This window comes from Elgaria multicarinata, chromosome 14, assembly GCF_023053635.1.
Source record: "Elgaria multicarinata webbii isolate HBS135686 ecotype San Diego chromosome 14, rElgMul1.1.pri, whole genome shotgun sequence".
Classification (NCBI taxonomy): Eukaryota; Metazoa; Chordata; class Lepidosauria; order Squamata; family Anguidae; genus Elgaria; species Elgaria multicarinata.
In genome coordinates this window covers 33,750,242-33,774,547 of record NC_086184.1, presented here as the reverse complement: position 1 = coordinate 33,774,547, position 24,306 = coordinate 33,750,242, and the positions used below count along the sequence as shown (strand labels likewise).

Here is a 24,306-nt window from a genome sequence, read left to right as displayed (position 1 = left end):
TGTGGTCCCAGCGATTCATCTGTTTCCAGGCCAAATTCACAGTGCTGATGCTGACCCTTAAACAGCTTGGGACCAGACTATCTAAAGGAATATCTCCTTCCTACATATACCTTGCTGGGACCCCTGAGCCCTCCTCGGAGGTCCTCCTCTATGTGCCCCCACCAAGCGAAACTAGGTGGGATCGGGAGCCTTCTCAACTGTGGCCCCCAAAGAGGTTATCTTTATCCTTTTCATTGCCAGGCATCTTTCTTTTCTCCTAGGCATTTTAGAGACCTAGTTCTAGACTTTTGTGGCTGTTTTGCATTTGTCTTGTATTCTTTTAAATATCTGTATTGAATATTTTTAACTGTTCTGTGGTGTTTTAGTTTTTCAAATGTTTTGTAAACTGACCAGAGAACTTCAATTACTGAGTGGTTTAGATATGAGAAATAAATAAATAAAGGCCGGCTTCTGTTACCCCCACATCGACTGCATAAATGCATGTTCCAGCGGCAATAAAGAGGTTCAACTTTCTCCAGGGCCAAAGGGCTGCTCCTCTGCCCCAGAACAGTTGTTCATGGAACCAACCCGAAAGGGCCTGACCCTTGGAGTTCCTTGCGAGTGCTGCTGGAATCGAAGCGGTTGGAAACAAGGGCCGCGGTGATGTCAGGCTTCATGCATGCAGGGGAGGCGCAAGCGAAGCGCAGCACAGGCGAGCTGGGCTTCAGCACGGATAGCGGCTCCACAGCTAGCGCGAACTCCGCGTCGCCGCCACGGGCCGGAGCTCTGACCAGGCAAAGCAAAGCAAAGCAAAGCAAAGCAGGACTTCGCTTCTTCGGTCTGGGACACCACAAGAGCAGCGCTGAGTCCTGAGGTGTCAAAGGCGAAAGCAAAACAGAGGCCGTAGCTAGACCTGAGGTTTATCCCTGGATCGTCCAGGGGTCAAGCCTGTTCATCTAGGTGACACACAGGGCATCCCGTGCTCAGGCAGGGGCGAACCCTGGATGATCCCAGGATACACCGTAGGTCTAGCTGTGGCCTCGCTCCTTCGGAAAAGACGGCTTTGCATGTCTTTCAGTCGGAGGCCGGAGCGCGCCAAGGCCTCCGCAGCAGGCGCTGTTCGTAGGAGGCACAACCCGCCTCCTCGCCGCCGCCGCCGCCGCCGCCGCCTTCCCCGCGGGCAGCGAGCTCCGCCGCCGTGCCAGCAAGGGCCCCCGGGGAGCCTCAGCGCCGCCGGCGGGGGGGAGCGCAGAGCTCCAGCCGGGGCGCAAAAGCACCGCTGCGGCGTCCTGTGGCGCCCGGCGGGCTCCGGGCCTCGGAAGCGGCCGCCACCGGGCTCCCGCTCGCCGCCCCGGCTGGCTGGAGAAGGCCTTGGGCGGCGGCGGCGGCGGCGGCGGCGCGCTGCCGCCCAAGCGCCCCTGGGAAGTGTAGTCCCTGGGCCTGCGCCCGGCCCCGCTTCCCGCCGCGGAGGGACTGCGCTTCCCAGGATGCAAAGCGCCCCACGTGGCAATCGGCTGCCGCCCGGGCGCGGCTCTGGCCAAGTGCGGCTCCCGGGTAAGGCTCCTCCGCGCGGGGCGGCGGGAAAGGCTCCTCCGCGCGGGGCTCCCTGCAACGTCCGGCCCGCGGCCAGCGCCCTTTCGCCCCCGAGGGTGGCGGGCGTGGGGGAGGCAGCACAAGCTGCGACCCCCGGCTAGACCCAGGCTCCCACGCACCCTCGCTCTTCTCTCCCCATCGTGGCACGTGTGAATCAGGAGGTCTGCACCCGACGCGCGTTCCCTTCCCCCTGCTGTGGTGCTTTCGCATAGCGAGTCAGACCAGAGGTCCGTCTAGCTCAGCACTGCCCACGCTGCTCCCCCGCAGGAGCTCTGCTCATGTGCCACGGCGGCAGGGCGGTGCGCGTGGATGCGGCTCCCCCGCAGGAGTTCTGCCCATGCGCCACGGCGGCAGGGCGGTGCGCGTGGATGCGGCTCCCCCGCAGGAGCTCTGTCCACGCACCACGGCGGCAGGGCGGTGCGCGTGGATGCGGCTCCCCACTGCAGCCGAGCTCCCCCAAGCCCGCCCTGAGTTGTGGACCTGGGGCCCCTCTGCGTGGGGAGCACAATGCATGCGCAGGGCCATTCCCACGCTGCTAGGCCTCCTGGTCGCCATCCCGCATTCCTCAGTCCACAAGGGCTGTGCGGCGGCAGGCATGGCGGCTCCTGGCGTTTGGCCACCCTCAAGAGGTCTGAGTGACACGGAGGCCAGCGGGCCGCGGGTTGCCCACCTGCGCGCTCCATCGTGTTGGCTCTCAATCGACCCCAGCACTCTGGCTCCCAGAACCTTGTGGGTGTGCTGAGACATTCCCCCGCCCTGTCCTTGTGCCGTAGCAAATACTGGAGAGGTCCAGCCATCACCTGTGACTTGGCAGAACTCATGTAATCGTGTCATTGGGCTTCATTGACCATGCCCCTCCCTTGCAGGCTCAATAGCATGAGAGAAGGACACCTATTTTGAATTCATGGCTAAAGACAAGGTGGACTGGACCGTCATCCTTTTAACATGTCAACACAAGGACAGTGTGTTTGCCTTCCAAAAAGGTGAGTTGAGTTATCCAAGGCCTCCCTGTCCACACAGAGGTCCAAGCCAGCAATTTGCATCTAATCATGAGCCAAGGGTGAAAGTACAGGAAAGTGGGGCTTAACTGAAGAAGGAGACGCTTCTTCGCATCCTAGAGTTGGAAGGGCCTTGTCTTCCAACCCATTGGGCTCCATGCTGGAATCTCACCACTTCAGCATCCCCAAGAGCTGGCTGTTTACTGAGGGATAACCCAACCTCCCACCTGAAGGGCATTGGCCCCATTGTTGAACTGCTCTTAGCATCATCTTTCACCTGACATCTCCCCTCCTGCAACCTCAGACCACTAGATCTAGTCCTGCTCTCTGAAGAGGGCAGTCATGTCTCCTCTCAGGCCTTGACTAGACCTAAGGTTTATCCCAGGATTGTCCTGGGGTCATCCCTGGTCATATAAATGACATACAGGGGATCCCGGGAGCAGGCAGAGACGACCCCAGGATAAACCTTATGTCTAGCTAAGGCTTCAGTCTTCTCTTCAGGCTGAGCGTTCCTCCAACTGTTCCTCATAGGACTTGGTTGTTGTTTATTTATTTATTTATTTATTTAAGGATTTTTATGCCGCCATTCAGCCAAAAAAGGCTCTCACGGCGGCTTACAAAAGTATTTCTTGACAGTCCCTGCCCACAGGCTTACAATCTAAAAGACATGACACAAAAGGAAAGGGGATTGGGAGGGAGGAGGAATTGTTGTTGTTGTTGTTATTATTATTATTATTTATAACCTGCCTTTTGCCCAATACTGGGCCTCAAGGCGGTCTTACAAAGTTTAAAACATACATTTTAAAACCTAGGAAAAGAAATGTTAAAAAAAAGTTTAAAATACACAACAAAATTATAAGTCATTAACATAGATGGAGGACCAGATTAATTTCCAAAGACCTGCTGGAACAAACAAGTTTTTGCGTGCTTCCGAAAGCCCATCAAGGAGGGAGCCAGTCTAGCTTCCCCGGGAAGAGAGTTCCAAAGCACTGGAGCAGCCACCGAGAAGGCCCTCTCCCGTGTTCCCACCAGGCGCACCTGTGAAGATGGTGGGACTGAAAGAAGGGCTTCCCCAGAAGATCTTAAAGCACGGGCAGGCTCATATAGGAGAATATGGTCTTTCAGATAACCTGGATCCCAGCCATATAAGGCTTTATAGGTCATAACCAGCACTTTGAATTGTGCCCGGAAACAGACTGGAAGCCAGTGGAGCTGTTTTAACAGGGGAGTTGTCTGCTCCCTGTCAACAATCTGGCTGCAGCTCTTTGAACCAGCTGAAGTTTCCGAACACTACAGCTGGTTCCGAACACTCTACGTAGGCAGCCCCACGTAGAGCGTGTTACAGTAATCCAATCGGGATGTAACTAAGGCATGTGTCACCGTGGCCAGGTCCGGCATCTCTAGGAATGGGTGCAGCTGGCGCACTAGCTTTAACAGTGCAAATACACTCCTGGCCACCACTGAAACCTGACTTTTTGTGAACCCCATCCAATTTGTCTATATCCTTCTTAAAACGCATCACCCAGAAATAGACAGAGTACTCCAGATGAGGCTGTACTGGTACAGAATAAAATGGAATTGTTATTTCTCATTGCATGGAAACTATGATTCAGTTAATCCAGCCTAAGATCACATCAGCCTTTTTTGCAGTCGTAACATAGTGCTGACTCATGTTCACTACAATCCTGAGATCGTGTTTACATGTATTACTACCAAGCCAGGTATCCCCCATCCTATACCTGTGTATTTGATTATTTTTCCCCAAGTGCAAAATTTTGCATTTGTTTCTGTTGAATTTAATTTTGATAGTTTCAGTCAAGGTCATTTTAAATGGTATTCCTACCTTTTGTGCTCTTTGTTATCCCTCCCAGTTTTGTGTCATCCACAAATTTAATAAGGACTCCCGTCACCATTTTTTCTAAGACATTGATAAAATGGTGGAGAGTCCTGTGGCGTCTGATCCCAGATATCTGAAGGGTGGCTCAGTTACTCAGTGGTGAGGGTAAAGCACTTTAGACATGGTCAAAGGCATTTTACTAGTCAGACTGCAAGTATGGAATATAGTAAGAATTTGTATAGCATATTTCAGTCTAAAATTCTTCCCATTATTTCAGTAATTCTTACACTGGCCCAGTACATAAGAACGTAAGAGAGGAACTGTGCTGGATCAGGCCAAGGGTTCATCTAGTCCAGTATTCTGTTCCCACTGTGGCCAGCTAGATACTTATGGGAAACCCATCAGAAACCAATAATGAGAGACATCTCTCTTCTGATACTAGGGGTAGCATATCGCCATCATAACTAGTAGCTATTGACAGTCTTCTCAATCATGAAATTGTCTAATTATTATTATTATTTATTATTATTTATTTATATAGCACATCCCCTTTGAAAGCCCTCCAAATTGGTGTCTTCTTGTGTAGCGAATGCCATAGTTTGAATATGCACTGTATGAAGAAGTACTTCCTTTTATCTGTCCTGAATCTCCCACATTCAGCTTTGGTTTCTATTATTATCCACTTTCTCCATACCACACATAATTTTGTACACCTCAGTCATGTTTCCCCTGTCTCACCATTTTTTAAGCTAAAAAGTTCCAAACGTTACAGCCTTTCCTCGCAGGGGAGATGCTCCAGCCCCTTGATCATTTTGGCTGCCTGTTTCCGCACTTTTTCTAGCTCTACGATATTCTTTTTGAAGAGCAGTAACCAGAACTATATGCACTAATACAAGTGTGGATACACCACTATTGGGGGTTTGTTTTCAGTTCCTTTCAGAAAGTTCCCCAACATTGAAATTGCATTTTGCACAGGGCTGCACAAGTTTTAAATGATGCATTTAATTTATCCAAGATCCATTTCCTGGTCAGTCACTACCACCTCAGATCATAAGAACATAAGAAGAGCCCGGATGCTGGATCAGACCAAGGGTCCATCCAGTCCAGCACTCTGTTCACACAGTGGCCAACCAGCCATCGGCCAGGGATGAACAAGCAGGACATGGTGCAACAGCACCCTCCTGTGCACACAGGCGTGCTGCCTCGGATGCTGGAGATAGCACACAACCATCAGGGCTAGTAGCCAAGGATAGCCTTCTCCTCCAGGAATTGATCCAACCCCCTTTTAAAGCCATCCAAATTGGTCGCTGTCACCACATTTTGTGGTAGTGAATTCCATAGTTTAACTACGTGCTGTGTGAAGAAGTTCTTCCTTTTATCAGTCCTGAATCTCCCATCAGTCAGCTTCATGGGATGGCCCCATTGGGTTCTGGTATTATGGGAGAGGGAGAAAAATGTCTCCCTATCCACATTCTCCACACTATGCATAATTTTGTACACCTCCATCAGGTCTCCCCTTAGTCTCTTTTTTTCCCAAGCTAAACAATCCTAGCTGTTGTAACCTTCCCTTGTAGGGGAGATGTTCCCGGCTCTTGATCATTTTAATTGCCCCTTTCTGCACTTTTTTCCAGCTCTACAATTCTTTTTTTTAGGTGTGTTGACCAGAACTGTACAAAGCGTTCTAATTGTGGTCGCACCATAGATTTGTATAAAGGCAGTATGATACTGGCCATTTTATTCTCAATTCCTTTTCTCATAATGCCTAATGTAGTTTGCCACTGGGCTGACATTTTCATTGAGCTGTCCACCACAACTCCAATACCTCTTTCTTGGTTTGTAACCACCAGCTCAGATCCCATCAGGCTATACTTGAAGTTGGTGTTTTTTGCCCCAACGTGCATCACTTTACACTTGGAGGCCACTCCCAGCTTGGAGAGATCCCTTTGGAGCTCCTCGCAATCCTTTTTGTTTTAACCACCTTAAATAATTGGGTGTCATCGGCAAACGTGGCCATTTCACTGCTCAGTCCTAATTCTAAAAGATTTATGAACAAGTTGAAAAACATTGGTCCCAATACCGATCCCTGTGAGACCCCACTATTTACTTCCTTCCATTGGGAGAATTGACCATTTATTCCATCTCTCTGCTTTCTGTTCTTTAACCAGTTGTTGCTGTTATTATTATTATTATTATTATTATTATTATTATTAACGTTTATATACCACCCCATAGCCGAAGCTCTCTGGGTGGTTTACAAAGATTAAAACACTGAACATTAAAAACCAATATACAAAATTTAAAACCATAAAAAGCATAAAAACAGATTACATACAACATCCATTTAAAACAACTATTCTGGGTCGGTTAAAAACTCAACATATGCTGTTAAATGCCTGGGAGAAGAGAAAAGTCTTGACCTGGCGCCGAAAAGATAATGTTGTCGCCAAGTGAGCCTTGTTGGGGAGACCGTTCCATAACTGGCCACATCACGCCAGTCCTTTTCCAACTTCATTGGCTGCCAGTCCAGGTCCAGGCCCGATTCAAAGTGCTGGTATTAACATTTAAAGCCCTAAACAGCTTGGGGCCAGGTTATCTGAAGGAACGCCTCCCCCCGTATGTACCTGCCCGGACCCTAAGGTCATCCTCAGGGGTCCTTCTCCGCGAGCCCCTGCCAAAGGAAGTGAGGCAAGTGGCTACCAGGAGCAGGGCCTTCTCTGCTGTCGCACCCTGGCTGTGGAATGAGCTCCCTAAGGAGGTTCGCTTGGCACCTACATTATATGCTTTTAGATGCCAGGTGAAGACCTTTTTATTCTCCCAGTATTTTAACAGTCTATAAATAAATTTTAACTTGGTGTTTTAAATGTGTAATTTTGCATTGCTGCTGTTTTTATCTGGTTTTATACTGTTGTTTTATACTTTGAATGGTTTTAATTTTTGTGAACCGCCCAGAGAGCTGTGGCTATTGGGCGGTATAGAAATGTAATAAATAAATGTGGGGGGGGGGGCACCACTGAAAAGGCCCTCTCCCTTGTTGACATCATCTGAGCTTCCCTCAGAGTAGTCATCTGGAGGAGGAGGAGGACCTTAGATGTTGTGTACAGGTAGGTTCATGTCAGGAGAGATGTTCCCTCAGGTATTGAGGTCCAAGCCGTGTAAGGCTTTATAGCTTAAAACCATCACCTTGAATTGGGCATATACTCTAGAACTGACCTACAGCTGGTATCACCAGGACTACAGACAAATCCCTACCATGCCTCAGTGAGTGGCCATGCTGCCTGGGGATGATGGAAGCTGTTCCCAAACCTTCTGGAGGGCAGCAGGTTTGTGGGGGCTGGTGCCTCCTAGTCTTCTCATTTCTGGCACTAAAATATCTGAAGGCTTTGGGTTGGCATGGAGACGGAGGCGGAAACCCTCCGCACACTTCTCCAGGATTAAGCGCCACTGACCCCAGTGCTTTGGCGATGATTTCTGCTGCCGTCTTGCTTTATGACGCGCGCTGCGATCTTTGCAGTCGAGCTCCACCATGTCAGTGGCCAGACTGGCTGGGTCACAACTGGTGTGGGCCCCTGGGGGAAGCCTGGTCCAAAATGGCGGCTCCATCTGGAAGGGATTGGAGCCAGGAAGAAACGTCTGCTCCTGCCCTGGGGAATTGTCAGCTGCCCTGGGTCCTCGGGTGCTTCCAGGTGGAGGGTTCCTGATCAAAGGACATTGGGGAGCTGCTCTGCCTTCCCCTCCTTAACGGATTTCCTGTTGGTAAGAAAAGAGACGGAAGAAGCGATGGGAAAACACAGGAGGGCTCCAAACGGGAGTTGATGAGATCGGGACCTCCATAAAACCCCATGAGTGAGGAAGGGTGATAGCACGCTAAGAGCCTCATCCGGAAGCGCCCTGAGTCAAAAACCCTTTCCCCCATTGGACAAGATGGAAGCTGAGCGGGAGGGTGCTTGTGGCTGAGCACCTGCAGCCTCCGCAGGGGCCCCTGTCTGATTCCTGAGGAGCCTCTGAGGGCTGGCAGGGGCTTCCCCAGCGCTGGCTTCTCCCCTCTGTTGACCTCCACCTTCTCCTCAGCCCTTTCTGGCGTGCCCTCCTGTTCTGTCCAGCTCCAGCCGTGACCTTCAGGTCTTTCAGTGTTGCCAAGGAGACAAAGTCAGCCAGACTCAGAAGTTTACTTACAAGGAGACAGTCTTTTTACTAGAGTAGTTTTCAGCACATACAGCTTCCTTCACAAAAGACGACCCCTCCTGGGCGCAAGGACAGTTATAGTATAACTGAACTTGGCATTGCCCCCAAGTTCAGAGAGTGATTAATCATACATGTGGATTAATAACAAAGCAGTTTTTCTCATCATAAGAATCTATAGCATAAGTCTACATTGTTGTAATAAACAAGGCATCACTTGGCATTTCTTTGGCACAGGCAAGACCCACTAATTGGGTTTCTAAAGGTGTTATGGTTCAGTCTGAGACTGAACCACTCTGGAATGTCAGCTCGGTAGAGCTTCCAGATAATACACCTGGTGTTCCCATGAGATCACTGTAACTGTGCTTTGATTCATCTTTCTCATAACACAAAGGAACGTTGCTGACTGGTACAGAGGCAAAATAACCGTTTGCTAGCTTAAAAGAAGAAAAGCCATTCACCCAGAAGCCTTTGCAGGCAGCCATGGTTTGCAAGCCCCCAGGCCATACACCCCCAAGTGCCTGGATTTCCCCAGGGCCCTGCCAACCCCCTCCTTGTGCCACGGGCTCCTCCTTGACTAACCGGCCTCTCTTCTCTCTGTTTGGCTCACAGAGCTCGAGGCCCGCCGGGACCGTGGTTCCCTGGGTCGGCAGCCCATCCTCCTCACTGTTGAAGACCCCAAGGCCGAGGTGGGCAGCGGAGGAGCCACCCTCAATGCTCTCCTGGTGGCAGCCGAACACCTCAGCGCTCGAGCAGGCTGTACCGTGAGTGAGCACGTGCCAGCCGCAGCATCTGAAGCCCCTCCCCTCGGCACGCACACATCCCCAGAGTCTCTTGGCTCTTGAGGAGACGTGCGGCTGTAGCCCCCTCCTCATTTCTGCCTGGCTCCTGCCTCGTAGCGGTCTCCCCGCCTTCAGCTCTTGGCCAGTCTTGCCAGAGGAGACAAAATCCGCTTTCTGCACAGTGGCTGCTAGAGCTCAAACAGACCTCACATAACCGTCTTTTATGTTCTAAGTTCCCTTGGAAGAAGATACGTGCCTGTACTTATTGGAAGCCAGAGAATATCTCTGAATCTCAGTTACAACCGTTCGGCTTCACAAAACTCCTAAAGTAGCAATTGTGCATCACCCTTTGGGGAAGGGCCGGAGCATGATGGGTGAGCATACGCCCGGCCCCGGGTTCAATTCTGGCATGCCCAGGTCAGTCAGTGTCTCTGTCCTTATTGCTTCAGACATAGAAATGGTAATTACAACAAAACAAAATATCCACAGTGGCAATAAAGGATCTAATGTATTTGTCACACTGCCGAAAATGTGGAAAAATTCCTCAAACTTTGGACACTGACAGGGCGAAATTGGTCGCTCCCTGTGGGCCACCCGATTATGAGAAGCCGGCAGAGAGGTGGTTTTCAGGCCCATGAGCTTTTCCCCCTCAAGAGCTGAGCCAAACGCTTAGGAGGAGCTGCAGAATAAATAGGGCAATACATTAAACAGCGAAGGGTGTTCGCTACAGAGCCGCTGCCAGGAGGGCAGAATCTGAAATCGTCTTTTCCCAAAACAAACTGTAAAACGGTAATTGGCATCTGTTGCAATCTTAGTCAAGTTAAGGCTGTTTTAAGAGTAGGAGGAGAAATAAGCTACAAATAGTATTCATGTTCAAACTTGAATGTAATCATTGCATACCTGCGGGCCCATATTATTGCATGTAAAAGCACATAAATCCGACTGGGTGCAAACGTAAACCCAAGCTCTAAAAACCCGTATGACTGAAAGGGGATTCAAAGAAGAAAGAAACTTTAGAGAAACACCAGAATGCTGAATTTGATGAAGGAATTTTTGGAACCAAATTAAACGTTTCACTGACTTGACTCCTTGTTTGCTTCAAAACACACAATGTACATAGTCTAGTGTTTGAAAGAAAAACTACCATGAGCTAGTAATGAAAGATTCTGAATAATAATAATAATAATAATAATAATAATAATAATAATAATTTTGTGAACCGCCCAGAGAGCTCTGGCTATTGGGCGGTATAGAAATGTAAGAAATAAATAAATAAATAAATAAAGGGTTTGATCTGTCATCAAAATGGAATATGGGTACATTTAGGTACATCAAGAATTATTCTCAACAATTTATTTTGAAAGAACTCCATATCAGAAGAAATTTTAAGCCCCAAGTCTCTGCTCTGTAAGAAAACTGAGATGTATGTTTCTATTTCAATAACGGTTCTATTTGTGAACCGCCCAGAGAGCTTCGGCTGTGGGGCAGTATATAAGTGTCATGAAAGAAAGAAAGAAAGAAAGAAAGAAAGAAAGAAAGAAAGAAAGTGACTGTAAATTTAATACTATGTTTAGTTGTTGATCAATGTCAAAGCTTTATAATGACCAACTATCAGTACAAAGAAACTTTTCTGATAGAGTGGGAGTTTTTCATTTAGGTTTCAAAATCTTCCCATAATGAATAGATAAAACAATTTTTAGAACATTGAACCAAAGCTGATGATGACCTGCGCAGACCAATCTGAGCATGGGAGATCAGGGTCATGCCATCAGCATAGAGAGGAAAAGGCAAGTTCCTTTCTCAAGGTTTCCCTGGAAAAAGAAAGAAAGAAATCTTTCCGCTGTAAAGCAGAGTCATTAACAAACAAAGAGAAGTGGAGCCAAGAGGCAGCCTTGTTTAATGCCACTGGCTACTCCAGGGAGGGCCAGAAAAGACCCCTGCCCCAAATTCTGGAGACCCCGTTGCCAGGCAGTGTAGGCAATTCAGAGTCGGTGGGCCGCTGTTCTGACTTGGTGGTATAAGTTCCAGCATTCCCTTCCTCTGGTTTCCTCCCTGCTTGTGGAGGGCGGGGCCTGTCCCTCTTCTAGCCTGATAGCCTTGTTCTTTCCTTCAAGAGGGATTGGGCTCTGGGCTCTAGGGCAGGAGGGAGGGACCGGTGGTCCTGCCATCAGCCCCAGGCAGCATGGCCAATGGTCAGGTGTCCAAGCAGAGACTGGGCAGCCATCCGTCAGGGATGCTTTGAGCAGGGAGTTGGCTGTGATGGCCAAAATGCCCCCTTCCAACCCTAGGATTTCCAGTGCCGTGAGTTACCTCTAAGAGCTCTTCTCTATATCCCCTCCAGGTAGTCACCTCTGATGTCTTGCAAAAGGCCTGGATTCTCATCCTTCACATGGTGAGCTCAGCGAAGGGCTAGGCAGGGGTGGCTGCACTGGGGCTGGTGGGGTACTCCAGTTAGCAGAGGCCTCAGGGGTCAGCCTAAGAGCAGGCAGGCATCTCCTACCGTCTAGCAGAGCAGAGGTGCTGCTGAGCCTCTTCCAGCCCAAGAGACAAATGCCATTTCGAAGAAGCTCTTGGAGGCCAAAGGCAAAGGAGGTGGAGCCAAAATACCAACCACGGCAGCCTCTCGTGGCTTGAAGTTCTCACTGCCAGTGTGGTGTGGGGCCGGGCTTCATGGCCATATTTAGGTGCTCTCTCTTTATGAGTTTCTCACCGGCGGCATTGGAACCAAGTGCTCCCTTCAGATTATTCACTGCCCTTGTTAGTGAGGCACGGAGCGTGGTTTGCATACATGCCGAACAGCACATTGCCCTTGGCCAGTTGGCCCTATAAGAGGGATTGGAAGCCCCTGGGGATAAACGGGAGAGCGGTGGCTGTGTTGGAGGTTGGGTGGTGTGTGGCCCCAGACCAGAGACCCTCCTGGGGGTGTCGTCTGCAGTGGCAGGTCACAGAGGCACAGGTTAGCCAAGAGGAGGGCTTGTTGGCTCGCTTTGCTGTTTTTAGGTATCCTCTGTTCGCTCCTTTATCTCACGCGTTGTCAATCTTGGTCTGTACTTGTGGCCTTTTGAGGTTTCTAACCAGAACCTAAGAGAGGAACTTCCTCCCCATGTAGTCTAACCACTTGGAAATGCTACCCAGGGTTTAGATCTGGACCTGGAAGAGGGCCTCTTTGGAGGTGGATAAAATCCCACTTTGGATGGAACAATGTTACAGTCAGCAAGTGACTTTTAGGAGAGGCATTTCAACCTTTTAGAAGGCGGGGGGTGGGAGGAGAAACACATGCAAAAGTGAGGAAACCACCCAGCGATTGGTGGGCCAGGACTACTTGGGGAACTCCCGTGGGCCACCCCCAACCCCCCCCCCCCCCGGTGGTAGAGGATGTAGGAAGAGCTTTGGCTGCAGCCCACCTACCCCCCGCCGCCCTGGGGACCTGCCACTTCTACTGCTCCACATCTCCCTTCTTCCTGTCAGGGCCGGGACTTCTTGTTTGATGACTGCAGCCGAGCATTTACCTGCCTCCCACTGGAGGATTCTGCTGCCCCGGTTGAGGCGCTCACCTGCAACCTGGACCATCTCCTGACAACCCTGATGCACCAGGTCAGTGGACTCAGCCCTACTCTTGCCAGGCCCAGGAGGTCTGACGGTGACACTGAAACTGTGGACAAGGCCTCCTGACTTGACCTGACTCAAGCAGGACAGTCTGAAGGGCTCCATTGATTGATTGCATTTGTATCCCGCCCTATAGCCGAAGCTCTCTGAGCGGTTTACATTGTTTTAACTGCTTTTACTACTTTTAAATTATATATTGTTTTAACTTGGTTCATGGATTGTTTTGTTTTTAACTGTGCATATTTATTGTTTCATACTGTATGCTTTTATCTGTACGCCGCCCTGAGATCTGAATGATATAGGGTGGGATACAAATGTTTTAAATAAACATTTAAGTGTCTTTAAGATTAAGACACTTAAAAACAATATCCTTTGAGTGCTGGGTGAGCAGCCTTGATATGGTCAGACTCCCAAACTCTCTGTATGACAGATCCACACTCAGCCCAGGAATGCAAAGCTCTGCTCGGTGTTTAAAGAAATTTGCAGATGGAATTAGCAGGGTGTCTGTGGGGTTTCAGGGTGCTGCTGGTGGCCAGGGGGAAAGCTAACCCTGCAGGTGTTTGTATCTTTTAATATGGTGGCCAGGTTTTGGTGTGTGGCTGGGGTGGAGTGAGAGGAATAGACAGGGCTTACAGCACCAACAAGGCTCTATTGCTGATATGGTTTTTAAGGGTGTATTTAATGGTTTACTAATTTTTTCATTTGATTATGGCTTTTATTTTCTGAATATTTTGGAAACTGCCTTGTTTGGTTTTAGTATAGAAATTCAATAGATAGATAATAAAGAAAAACGGTGGAATAATACCTGGAGTGTCGTGGGACTGTGCTGGGCCCTGGAGTAACGTCCTGGGGCCGATGGCTCAGAAGGGCCTGCTCTGCCAGGCTCTTCTCTGGAGGAGCCGCGTGGGCACCTTCCCCGCTGGGGCCTGCTCCGGCTGGCTCACCCTGCCTTTTTGTACCTTCCGTTTTCAGGTCTGCCGGGGCTCCCCACCTGGGGTGTGGGTTTGCAGCACTGACATGCTTCTCACAGTCCCTACCATGGCAGGTGAGCTTGCCCAGTGGTGGGAGGGCAGTCACCCAGGCCAGGTGGTGGTGGTGGCACGCAGGCAGGGAGCAGCCCTCTTTGGAGGAACGGCCCAAAGGAGCCCTAACATGTCTTAATCTGTGTTTCATCTGAACTTTAATCTGTTTGATTTTTTGCTGTGAGCTACTCTGTTATATGAACAATAAATATAGTTCTGTCCGGGGAGGGCCAGGCAAAGAGAAGGCCGGGATGGGCCCTGTGTCTTGCGCTCCCTGTGCCTCTGCATGGTCTCTCTTTTCCCTCTGCTTGTGTCTTTCTCCCTGAATCATTTTAAGACGTTTCCTTGGTTTTTATATCAGGATGGATGAGATTTTTCAAAGCCAATTTAGAACCGGATTTTTCCCTCTCCCCTCCTCTCAGAGATCAATTGGCAGGGATTCCAAGGCGCAAGAGTCATTGCTGTGCCCGCGAGTGTCTCCTATGCCCGGAACCATGGAGTCTACCTTGCTGACGCCCAGGTACACAATCAGAGGCTCCCAAAGGCTTGCAAGGGGCACCTGGGGGCACCTCAGGCAACTCCCATCCAGAGGCAGGAGGCCCTCTGGCTCTTACAGTATCCCCAACAGCATTCTCTCATAGAATTCTAGAAGAGTAGAGTTGGAAGGGGCCTAGAAGGCCATCGAGTCCAACCCCCTGCTCAGTTCCGGGGTCTGCATTCAAGCAGACTCTTCAGCTTGTCTGTACAATTCCAGAAAGTATTGGAGAACACGCATCTTGGGTTTCTCGTCCACATGTATTTAGAATGTCCCTTTAGGCCTGGTAGGTCCTGCGATATATCTGCACCCATTAGGAGTGTTGGGGCAGTTCCAGGCAAGGCGTCGGTTGGGCAGCCGCCCTGCCTTGTTTTAGCAAGGGCCCTGCCGACACTCTCCACCCCTAACCCTCCTGTATTTTCCCACCCTGTCTTCGGCCTTTTCCAATTGCCTGAAAGGTCTCCCAATAGCACGGGAAGTAAGTGGGGGCGGGGTGGTGGTTATGGGAGTTGTAGTCTGACACATCTGGAGGGTGTCTGGTGGGGAAAAGACTTGGGATCGGGGTTGCCACTGGCCACATGAACACTCGTCCGCTGCATCTCTGCAGGCCGTTGTGCAAGACATCCTCTACCAAAGCCCTGAAGACCAGATCCAGCCATGCCTGCGGCCGGATGGGAAGGTCCCCCTGGTAAGTGGGGCGCTTTGCCCCTTGGGTTCACCTGTGCCCAGAAAAGTGGTCTGGGAAATGGGGTCTCCGTCGGCCAGGGACAACCCAGAGGGGCTGGGGTGAGGCAGGACATTCTCCACCCAGGACCCAACCCCGCCTCTCCTGCAGGTGTGTGGGGTTGTCTTCTTCTCCTCCGAAACAGCAGAGCTGCTTCTGGCCACCCACGTGATTCCCCCGCTCAACGCCTGCACCTACATGGGCCTGGACTCGGGAGCCCCAGCCATACAGGTGAGGGAGGCCCTGGTCAGGCCCCAGAGAGGGGGCTGGGGTAACCTGCCCCAGGCTAGGGCTTGGGGGGTGGGTGGAAGAGGCTAGGGAAGAGGGGACGCAAGCAGCCCCGAGTGGCACACAGGAAGCCTAGGGCTGGATGCTCGCCTTCCCACCACCTCCGTAGCCCAGGGAGAGGGCCCACAGTGTTTTGTGCCCGCTGGGGGTGAACAAAGACCACCCAAATGCCAAAAGGTGTTCCCAGCCTGAGTGGGCTCTTGGTACCCTTTCAGTTCGCTGGGGAGGTGGCGTTAGTTCTGGCAGAGTTTCAGCCTGCAGGATTGGCTGTGGAGGCAGAGGCCTGTGGTTCTTGTGTGAAGTCTGTCTTTTGGGAACGCATGCGTGCAGAACAGCCAACCCCATGGGCCGTGTCTGCTTTGGGGCCTTGCCCTGCGCCTCCCCCACTCTCAGCTGCTCTCCAGGTTCTTTCATTGGAAACCGCCTCTGCGCTCAGTGCGACGGAGGGATGGTTTTGTGCTCGGCCTTCATGGGGAGCAGCAGGATAGGTCTGTGCAAGGGAGGCTCCTTCACTTCCTCCCTGTTCTCTCCCCCTCCCCCCCAGTTGTCTCTCTTCTTTGACATCCTGCTGTGCATGGCTCAGGGGCTGAGCGAAGAGACCTTTGTGAACGGTCGGGGCCTGGCGACCGGCAGCGGAGACTCCCAGGATGCAGGGGCGCGAAGGAGCGCCCGAAGCGTGCTGTGGAAGGCGCTCCACGCAGTGCCTCTCACAATGGGTGAAGCTGTGAACTTTCCTCCTCCCCTGGCTTCCGCTGCTTGACCAGACTGGCCTTCTGGGGCAGGGCGCCCTCTCCTCACCTGGGGGCGTATGCCAGGAAGGCCCTGGGTAAACATGAGGTGGGGCAGGCAGTGGTGGCTCCCTCATTGCAAGGGATGGGGGCGTGTTCACCCGCTCACTTTGCTTGACCTCGGAACGGAGTCCTCGCATCTGCCTTCCAGGAGAGAAGGCGAGTGTTCCTATCTGGGAGCAGACTCCTGCTGTGTTGCAGCGCCGGGCACTGGCCCCGTTCCTCTGGCAGCTGGGCAAAGGCGTGCTCCTGGACGAGGGGCGTCCCGCTTGGCCTGGATGTCACAAGGGCGGTGTTTGCTTCTTGGGAGGCCTTATGGGTCGGACCAACGTTTCCCTTCATGGTGTTCATGGCTGCCCCTCCCTCTTCACAGCCTACATCCCTGATGGTTGCTACGACTACTTGACCAGCTCTGCCAGTGATCACATTCGCCACCTCACACCCCACACGGACGCTGCCCACAGCAGCTCTTTCCGCAAAGTGGCACATTCCCACGTGGCTGTAAGTACCCCCCCCCCCCATTAGATGCCATGGAGTCTCCTGCATGGATGGTGCGCCCAGGGCCCCAGCTGCCTTCCCCCAGGGCCTCAGGACAGGTGGGCGGGGTTAGGAATGGGCGGACATTGGCTTCTTCTGCATCGTCGGTTCTCTTTCCACGACTCAGTCAGGCTTTATAATAATGTAGAACTTGTTGGTAAGAGGCGAGAGGGTGAAGCGCCACTCCGAGGGGGAGGCGCAGAGGGCCGGCCGTGGCTGATCCCATGCTGGTGCCTCATCTTTCACCTGATGCTGTTCCACACCTGTGCAAGCTTCACTCCCCCTCCATAAGGAGGAGGAGCTTGCTCTGTTCACCATGCCTGCCCAGCACACCTGCAGGCCCACAGACTCCTGCCCCTGGTGGCCGCCTCCTCTCTTCTCTTGCGTGCAGGAGGCCCAGCTTCTGGAGGAAGGTTGCTCCATCACCAACAGCCACTTGGAGGGAGCGGTGGCCGTGGGGCCTGGGAATGTTATTCAGCACTGCTGCTTGGAGGTATGCCACCCTGGGAGACGCCACCCTTCGTCTCTGCTGCTCCTGGGCTCCATACGGTTTCTGGTGTACCTGGGTCGTTTCTGGGTGATGCAGAGTGGGAACTGGTCCCAAAGGTGGTTGGCAGGATGTAGGTCAAGGCTGGTGGCTTGGCAAGATCAGGTCCAGGGCAGGAGAGGTTGTGGGACAGATGAGGTTCCACAGTGCAGCGAGGCAGACCTAGCATGGCCTGTGGTTGGCTGAAGGACGAGCCAGGAGCAGGCATGGGCTGGTTGGGCAGCCTCCAGGCAGAGGAATCGGCTGAGCCTGGACCTGGGCCCTGCCAGCAGCATCGTCATCATCAATATTTGTATATTAATTTATTTGCTAAAACATCAAGGCAGTATACAAGTATTGAAGATAGTAAAAACAAGGACATTAAAAGCATTGGAAGTACATAATTTAAAAGGCGAAATTAGCAAGGGTGCCTCACACCCTTTTGGGAAGCCAAGAGAGTCCCTAGGCCTGCTTTGACCCTCTCCAGGACTCCCCTCTCTCGGCTTTCTCTGCTCCGCTGCACAAGACCTGAAGAGCCAAGCTCACTTTGTAAAGCCCCCTGTTGATTACTTGGAGGACCAAACCGGCATGGTGCGCCCTGTGGTCTGGTGAGCACGAGACGGAGCCCCTCTTTCTGACAGTTCCGCAGAATGTGGTGTGTTGGTGCCGGAGCAGCTCAGGGCTGACGGCCCTCTTGCAGCGAAGGACTCTCCCGTCGGCTTCACCGCCGCTTTTGCAAAAGGTGGATTGACGGGGCCCTCCGTGCCGCCCTCTGCTGAAGCTGCCCGTGCTGCTTTCTGTGGTCTTCCCAGGGATGTCTTGGGATCCTGAGGGATCCCGTCTGTGGATGCTTCATGGGCAGGCAGATTTGGAAAGGCCCCAGGGGAGAGTCTGAGCTGACTCTTTTAATAGGGCTCTCAGCTCTTCTCTGGGTCAAGGCAACAGGGCAGGACTCAGCCAAGCCACCCATCCTATCTATTCCATTTTATTATTTTATTTTAGTTCTGGTTACATAAGTCAAATAATAAGTCATACGTTTACATTCAATTCCAATTTAATTTCTCGCCTGGATTTTATATAACTAATCATTTATTTGCTTAATACCCCAGGTCACCCTTTTACAGACCATGCTTCCTTTCTCCCTTGTTAGGGGTGGGACCTCCTTTCATTAAACCTAAGTTTTCCATAACACTATATACGTCGACGGAGGCATTCTCCCATGTTCAGCTTTATTTACAAAATCGATGGATTTCCTCCATACCCCTTCAAATTTGTCTTCATTTGATTGACCTCATGCTATCCTTAACTTTTGAGTCCATTTTTCTAACAGAGTGATCTGCCGTACTCTCTGATCCCAAATTTCGATATAGAGCCCTTTATCACCTTTCCAGTGCTTGGCTATCAACCATCTTGTCGCTAACAATAGATAACTTACTTATTCCTTACTTAGCAGGTTGATGTCTAACCCTTTGTATAAATTTAGCAAGGCCGGGTGTGGAGATGGGTGAACCCATTGTCCAGTTATTGAACTAATCTCTTGGAACACTGATACCCAAAAATAATTTAGCCACCCATCCTATTCATGGATCAAAAGGTCTTGTCTTGACCCACCGGCTGGTTGTCTGTGGCCCCAAGGATCCATGTTCTGGACAAGGTTAACAGGTGTGGCTGCAAAAACATCATGGTCTTTCCCCAGGGCCCCTTGCAGATCCGTTCTGGCTGCCTCCTCACTGGGCTGGACGTGGCATCCTCCGTGGCCCTCAAGAGCCATCCGCTTGAGGATGTGATCATTCAGGGACACACTGTCAGGCTGAGAGACATTGCCTGCAAAGTGTTCACCCTGAGTGGGCGTCATGACAACTGGCAGGTGCGTATGGGCAAGGGGGATGCCATCTCTCCAGGCTGGCTGCTCCCTGGATATCCCTGGGAAGTCCCTAAGCACCGCTGCTCCTTCTCCCTTCTGTGAGGTGCAGAGCAGCCCTTCTCCCGTGCTTGCAAGGGAGGGTTCTCCTCGGAGCATGGCCTGAGGCTCCCAGGACCCCGGGACCCCCTTAACCAAATATATTTCCTCTCTTGCTGATTTCTCCCTTTCTGTGACACCCAAAAGCTGACCCTGTTCTCTCCCTAGAGTCCAGCAGAGGAAAATGGCACCTACCTGAACATGCCGTGGGCGGTGTTGTTCCTCAGGACTGGAATACGGTATGTGCCCATGTCCCAGTCCATATTGGCGAGTGGTTTGGCACCCCATCTGTTGTCGGCAAAGTGGTTTTTTAAACCTTCAATTAATTAATTAATTAATTAATGCTTTCGGTCTTCTGTTCCTCATACAATGGAGCTGTGCTCTGCCTCCTTGGATAGAAAAACCCATACTGAGTGTCTCACACCAAAAATGCAAGACCCGGTAGTGATACAAATGGTAATTCTATTGTAGTCACAAAACCGAGATTGTAAAAGATCTACCAACATGATATGTGTGTGTATCACTCACCACCACAAGAATGTTACGCACGCACAATGTGTGCCATGGAACTCTGGTAGAAGTCAGGTTGTCAGGATCTGTCCTGTCCTGCAGCACCATCTGGTGACAGCTTTCCATAGAACCAGCCACAGGGCTTCGCAGGATGCGAGCCCTGGCTGGTAAAGCCTTGCAGGGTTCAGGCCTAGACCAGCAGGCACTCCCAGGTGGGCTCATACAGAACAGCTGGGAGCTGCCAGGAGAGGCCTATATAAGAGCTGCATTTCACCTTCAGCCTTTGCCACAGCAACACGGTCTCTCGTGCAGCCGGTTCCTGACCATTTGCTACCTCGGATCTTCCCTCGCCTTGATGGACCTCTTGCTCGTCTCGATCACGCCTCTGCCTCTGGCCCCTTTGCTACCTGGTACGTGCCTGAACCTTGCTTTGCCTTTGACCATCGACTTTTGCCTCTGGCCCTTGTCTGGACTCTGTTCCTCCTGGACTCTACCTCTTGCCTTGATCCCTGCCTGGACCTTGCCTGCTTGTTGACTGGACTTCTCTTCTGCCTCTGGCCCCTGCTTGGATTCTGAACCTGTGTCTGGCCTTGTGCCTGTTTCCTGGATCTGCCTCCTGCCTCTGGCTCTCTGTTGGACTCTGCCACCCGAGACCTGTGCCTTGCTCCCAGCTTGCTCCACCAGTATTCCAACCGCCCAAGCTGGTTCCGTCTCCGTCCGTCCCGGCGTTCCTGCCTAAGGACCCTGACACCCGTGCCCCGGATCGTGACACAGGTTCAGCTCTAGGTCTTTTCATCACATTCATTTGAGAATAGTTCCTACCTTCTGGGGAGGCGGATCTGTTCTTGTCTTTTTGTCAGCTTCTTGCTTAAGGTGTTGCCGGTTGCAAAGTTGTCCCGCTTGTTTTGTGATAAGTGGGATACCTGCACGCTCAACCTACGAGAAATGTTTTTCTGCAAAACGCGTTCACAAACCCTACAAGCTGCAGAGGCCCCGATGCAGAGCTCAAGCGCACTTCTACTGAGCATGTCCTCCACACGCGCATGCCGTCTCCCGCGTCCCTGACCTTTGCCGCCCAAAGAAAGAAGACTGACACTTAACTCCGTTTATGGCAGCTATGGCGCCCCCTCCTCCAAGAGCTCCCTCAGGTGCCAAGCCAGGAAGGACTGGGCCCGGAAAGGGGATCAGGTGGTCGCTGCTGCTGTATGTGCCGTTGCATAGATCTCTCTCTCTGTCTCTCTCACACACACACGGTTTACGATTTTGGTTTTGTCAGTGCAATTTGTTTATCAGTTCTATTTTGTGTTTGCACTTGTGGTTTCTGTTGTGGCCTCTTTAGCCGCAAGATCAGGGTGCTCAGAAACACCTGAGCTGACTTCGGTGCAATTGTTGGAGCAGAAGGCTCAAATGGAACTCAAAAGACATCATTAAATCATGTTTCCAAGAGGAAATAAGAACACTTCAGCACAAGGAAAAAAGATAGAAGACAACAGAGGAAACCAATGTGACTCCACTAAAAGCTTAGAGTTGACCTGAAAACAAAAAAGGATACATATAGGAAGTGGAAGGAAGGCCAGGCTACAAAAGAAGAGTACAGACAGGTGGCACAGAAGTACCGAAATGGCGTCAGGAAGGCTAAAGCTGAGAATGAGCTGAGATTAGCGAGGGATGCTAAAAGCAATAAAAGGCTTTCTTCAGATACGTGAGTAGTAAAAGACAGAGGAAAGAAATGGTGGTTCAACTGCTTAATGAGGATGGCAAATTGATAACAGATGACAAAGAAAAGGCTGAAGTGCTCAATTCCTACTTTGCCTCAGTCTTCTCCCAAAAGCGGGTCTATGACCCTCCTGAAAAAAGTGAAGCACAAGTTGAGGAGGCAGGATTGCAGTTTGAGATTGATAAACGAATGGTCAAGGAACATCTAATTTCCTTGAATCTCCAGGGCCCGATGAACTGCATCCTAGAGTAATGAAGGAGCTAGTGGAAGAACTCTAAGAACTGCTGTATATTATCTTTGCAAAATCATGGAAGATGGGTGAGGTGCCGGACGACTGGAGGAGGGCTAACGTTGTCCCTATCTTCAAAAAGGAGGAACCTGGGAACTACAGACCAGTCAGTCTGACATCCATCCCTGGGAAAATTCTGGAGCAGATTATAAAGAAGTCAGTCTGTAAACACCTTGAAATCAATGCAGTGATTACTGGAAGCCAACATGGATTTGTCAGGAACAAATAATAGTTGTTCTGTCTAGCCCACTCTTAGCTAGTTCATTAATCTAGTTTGTTAATGTTGACCCAGAGTGCAGCTGCTGCGAAAAAGGCAAATTCCATGTTAGGCATGATTTGGAAAGGAGTTGAAAATAAAATAAAGCTGCCAAAATCAAACTGCCGTTATACAAATCTGATGTGTGACCATCCTTGGAAATCTGTGTACAGTTCTGGTTGCTGCACCTGAAAAAGGACATTGTAGATTGGAAAAGGGCAACTAACATGATCAAGAGGCTGGAGCAACTCCTCCATGAAGAAAGGTTACAACAGCTGGTACTGTTGGCTTAAAGATAAGGCGACTGAAGGGAGACATGATGGAGATGTACAAAATTATGCATGATGTGGAGAAGGTGAATGGGGAGGAGTTTTCCCATAATACTAGAACCCAATGGAAGGTCTTCTTCACACAGCACAAGGTTAAACTATGGAATTTGCTACCACGCAATGTAGTGATGGCCACCCATTTGGATGGCTTTCATGGTGGGTTTGAAGGCCTTCAACGGCTGCTAGTCCTGATGGCCAAGTAAGCGCTACCTCCAATATCAGGCACAGTATGCCTATGCACACCAGTGGACAACAGTGGCGGGAGATGCTGTTGTACCCCTCTCCTGCTTCTGAGTTTCCCCATAGGCAGCTGTGTGGACAGAGTGTTGGACTAGATGGGCCCTTGGCCTGATCTAGCCTCAGGGCTCTTTTTAGGTTCTTACCTAATGGCAGGAGAGCACTTCTGAGCCCCTCCAGCCCCTTAGAAATGCTACACCGAGTCAGGAGATCCCACTGAATGGGGTGAGCTGTGGTGTGGGAGGGAGGAGGATTCCCCCAAAATCGGGTGGAAGAACCTTCCGTGGGCAGAGACCCTCTTGAGAAAGGGAGATCCTGGATCCAACCCATGTGCAATTTAGTTCATACTTGGACATATTTGTAATTTTACAAAGGTTTAAAAGTAACAGAAATAATTTCCCTATACACACACATGATGTAGTCACATTTATTTATTTAACTTCTTTCATGTTAATTCCTATTATTGCAAATAATGAATATTACAAATTTAGAAATGATGCAAATTAAACAATTTTTAAAAATCTAGCTCCTAAAGTATCAGGTGCTTTCTCCAAGGGGGGAAGGGATTTGTCTAAGTCATGGACGCAGCCATTAAAAATGGCCGTTTTGTTGGCAGTTTGCAGTGGAGCCGGGAGCCCTCTTTCCCGAGAGCAGGAAAACGGCCCTCCTGCTCCCGCCAGTTCCTTTGCAGGCTGTTGCCCTTGGATGTGGCCCAGGCCGCCGTTGCGCTCTTGACCTGTTTCATCCCTGTTTCCCACTGACCAGGAGCCAAGACCTTTGGAGCCCCGACATCTCCCCGAGCAGCCGCTGCCTGCTGAGTGCCCGCCTCTTCCCTGTGCTCCACCCCTCCGCGCCTTTGGCACTGGGAGACATCCTGTGGCTCTTGGGCTGCCCAGGGGCTGGGCAGCTGCAGCGCTGGCGATCGGCATGGCGCATGTCCTGGGAGGAGCTGCGGGAGTGCCTGGACCAGGAGGCGGAGCTGGCCTCCCGCAAGGCCCTCTTCTTCCTGCAGGCACAGAGCAAGACCCGCAGGGTACTGATGGAGCACAGCAACTACAGCCTGCTACCTCTGCTCCGCTCAGCTGCCCTTGAGGGCTACCACGAGCCCATGCTGAAGACGCTGGACCATGGTAAGTGTGAGTGTGTGTGTGTGTGTGTGTGTGTGTGAGAGAGAGAGAGAGAGGTGGTGGTGGTGAGGAGAGGGAGGTTGTGGTGCACCTCCACCCGCCTGCCTGCTCCTCGCCTCCCTGTTACTGCATTCTTCCAATCTAGGAAAGCCCTGGAATCTGCTTCATTAATTCACACAGTTCCTGGCACCCTGGAGGTCCTGCATCTCTGTCCCCTTCTGTGGTCCCCTGAGGTTCACAGGAGAAGCTGGTAGCAAGAGCAAGGCAGGGAGAAAGTAGGATAGTGCCTGCTGGCTGGAAGTCTCTTCTACTGAGAAAGATGTTGCCTCTGTGGGGAGCTAAAGCCAACTGAAGCTTTACATAGGCTGACAAGACCTGTTGTGTGGTTGGCTCCAACCCTCCTGTGGAGATGGAAGTTCTGCCAGACACTCCTCCTTTGAGCCAGGGGATGATAGCAGGCCTGTGTCCTCTGGCTGGGAGGGCCCTG

General features: G+C 51.2%; 1 protein-coding gene across 3 annotated transcripts in view; it reads left to right on the top strand.

The window, feature by feature from the left end:
- The first annotated feature begins 1,471 nt into the window (after positions 1-1,471).
- FCSK (fucose kinase) overlaps positions 1,472-24,306 on the top strand; it is a 31,427-nt gene continuing 8,592 nt past the window's right edge. The window contains exons 1-15 of one of the 3 annotated variants that reach the window (XM_063141527.1): positions 1,472-1,533; positions 2,439-2,555; positions 9,199-9,350; positions 11,710-11,760; positions 12,837-12,962; positions 13,947-14,019; positions 14,419-14,516; positions 15,139-15,219; positions 15,367-15,486; positions 16,088-16,259; positions 16,705-16,832; positions 17,260-17,361; positions 19,091-19,261; positions 19,523-19,593; positions 23,458-23,822. In XM_063141527.1, coding sequence (XP_062997597.1) covers positions 2,477-2,555; positions 9,199-9,350; positions 11,710-11,760; positions 12,837-12,962; positions 13,947-14,019; positions 14,419-14,516; positions 15,139-15,219; positions 15,367-15,486; positions 16,088-16,259; positions 16,705-16,832; positions 17,260-17,361; positions 19,091-19,261; positions 19,523-19,593; positions 23,458-23,822 — 1,789 coding nt within the window. In that variant the 5' untranslated portion in view covers positions 1,472-1,533; positions 2,439-2,476. Of the gene's footprint in view, positions 1,534-1,713; positions 1,734-2,438; positions 2,556-9,198; positions 9,351-11,709; positions 11,761-12,836; positions 12,963-13,946; positions 14,020-14,418; positions 14,517-15,138; positions 15,220-15,366; positions 15,487-16,087; positions 16,260-16,704; positions 16,833-17,259; positions 17,362-19,090; positions 19,262-19,522; positions 19,594-23,457; positions 23,823-24,306 lie in introns of those variants that run through there. The other 2 variants (XM_063141528.1, XM_063141530.1) reach the window with 2 other exon arrangements.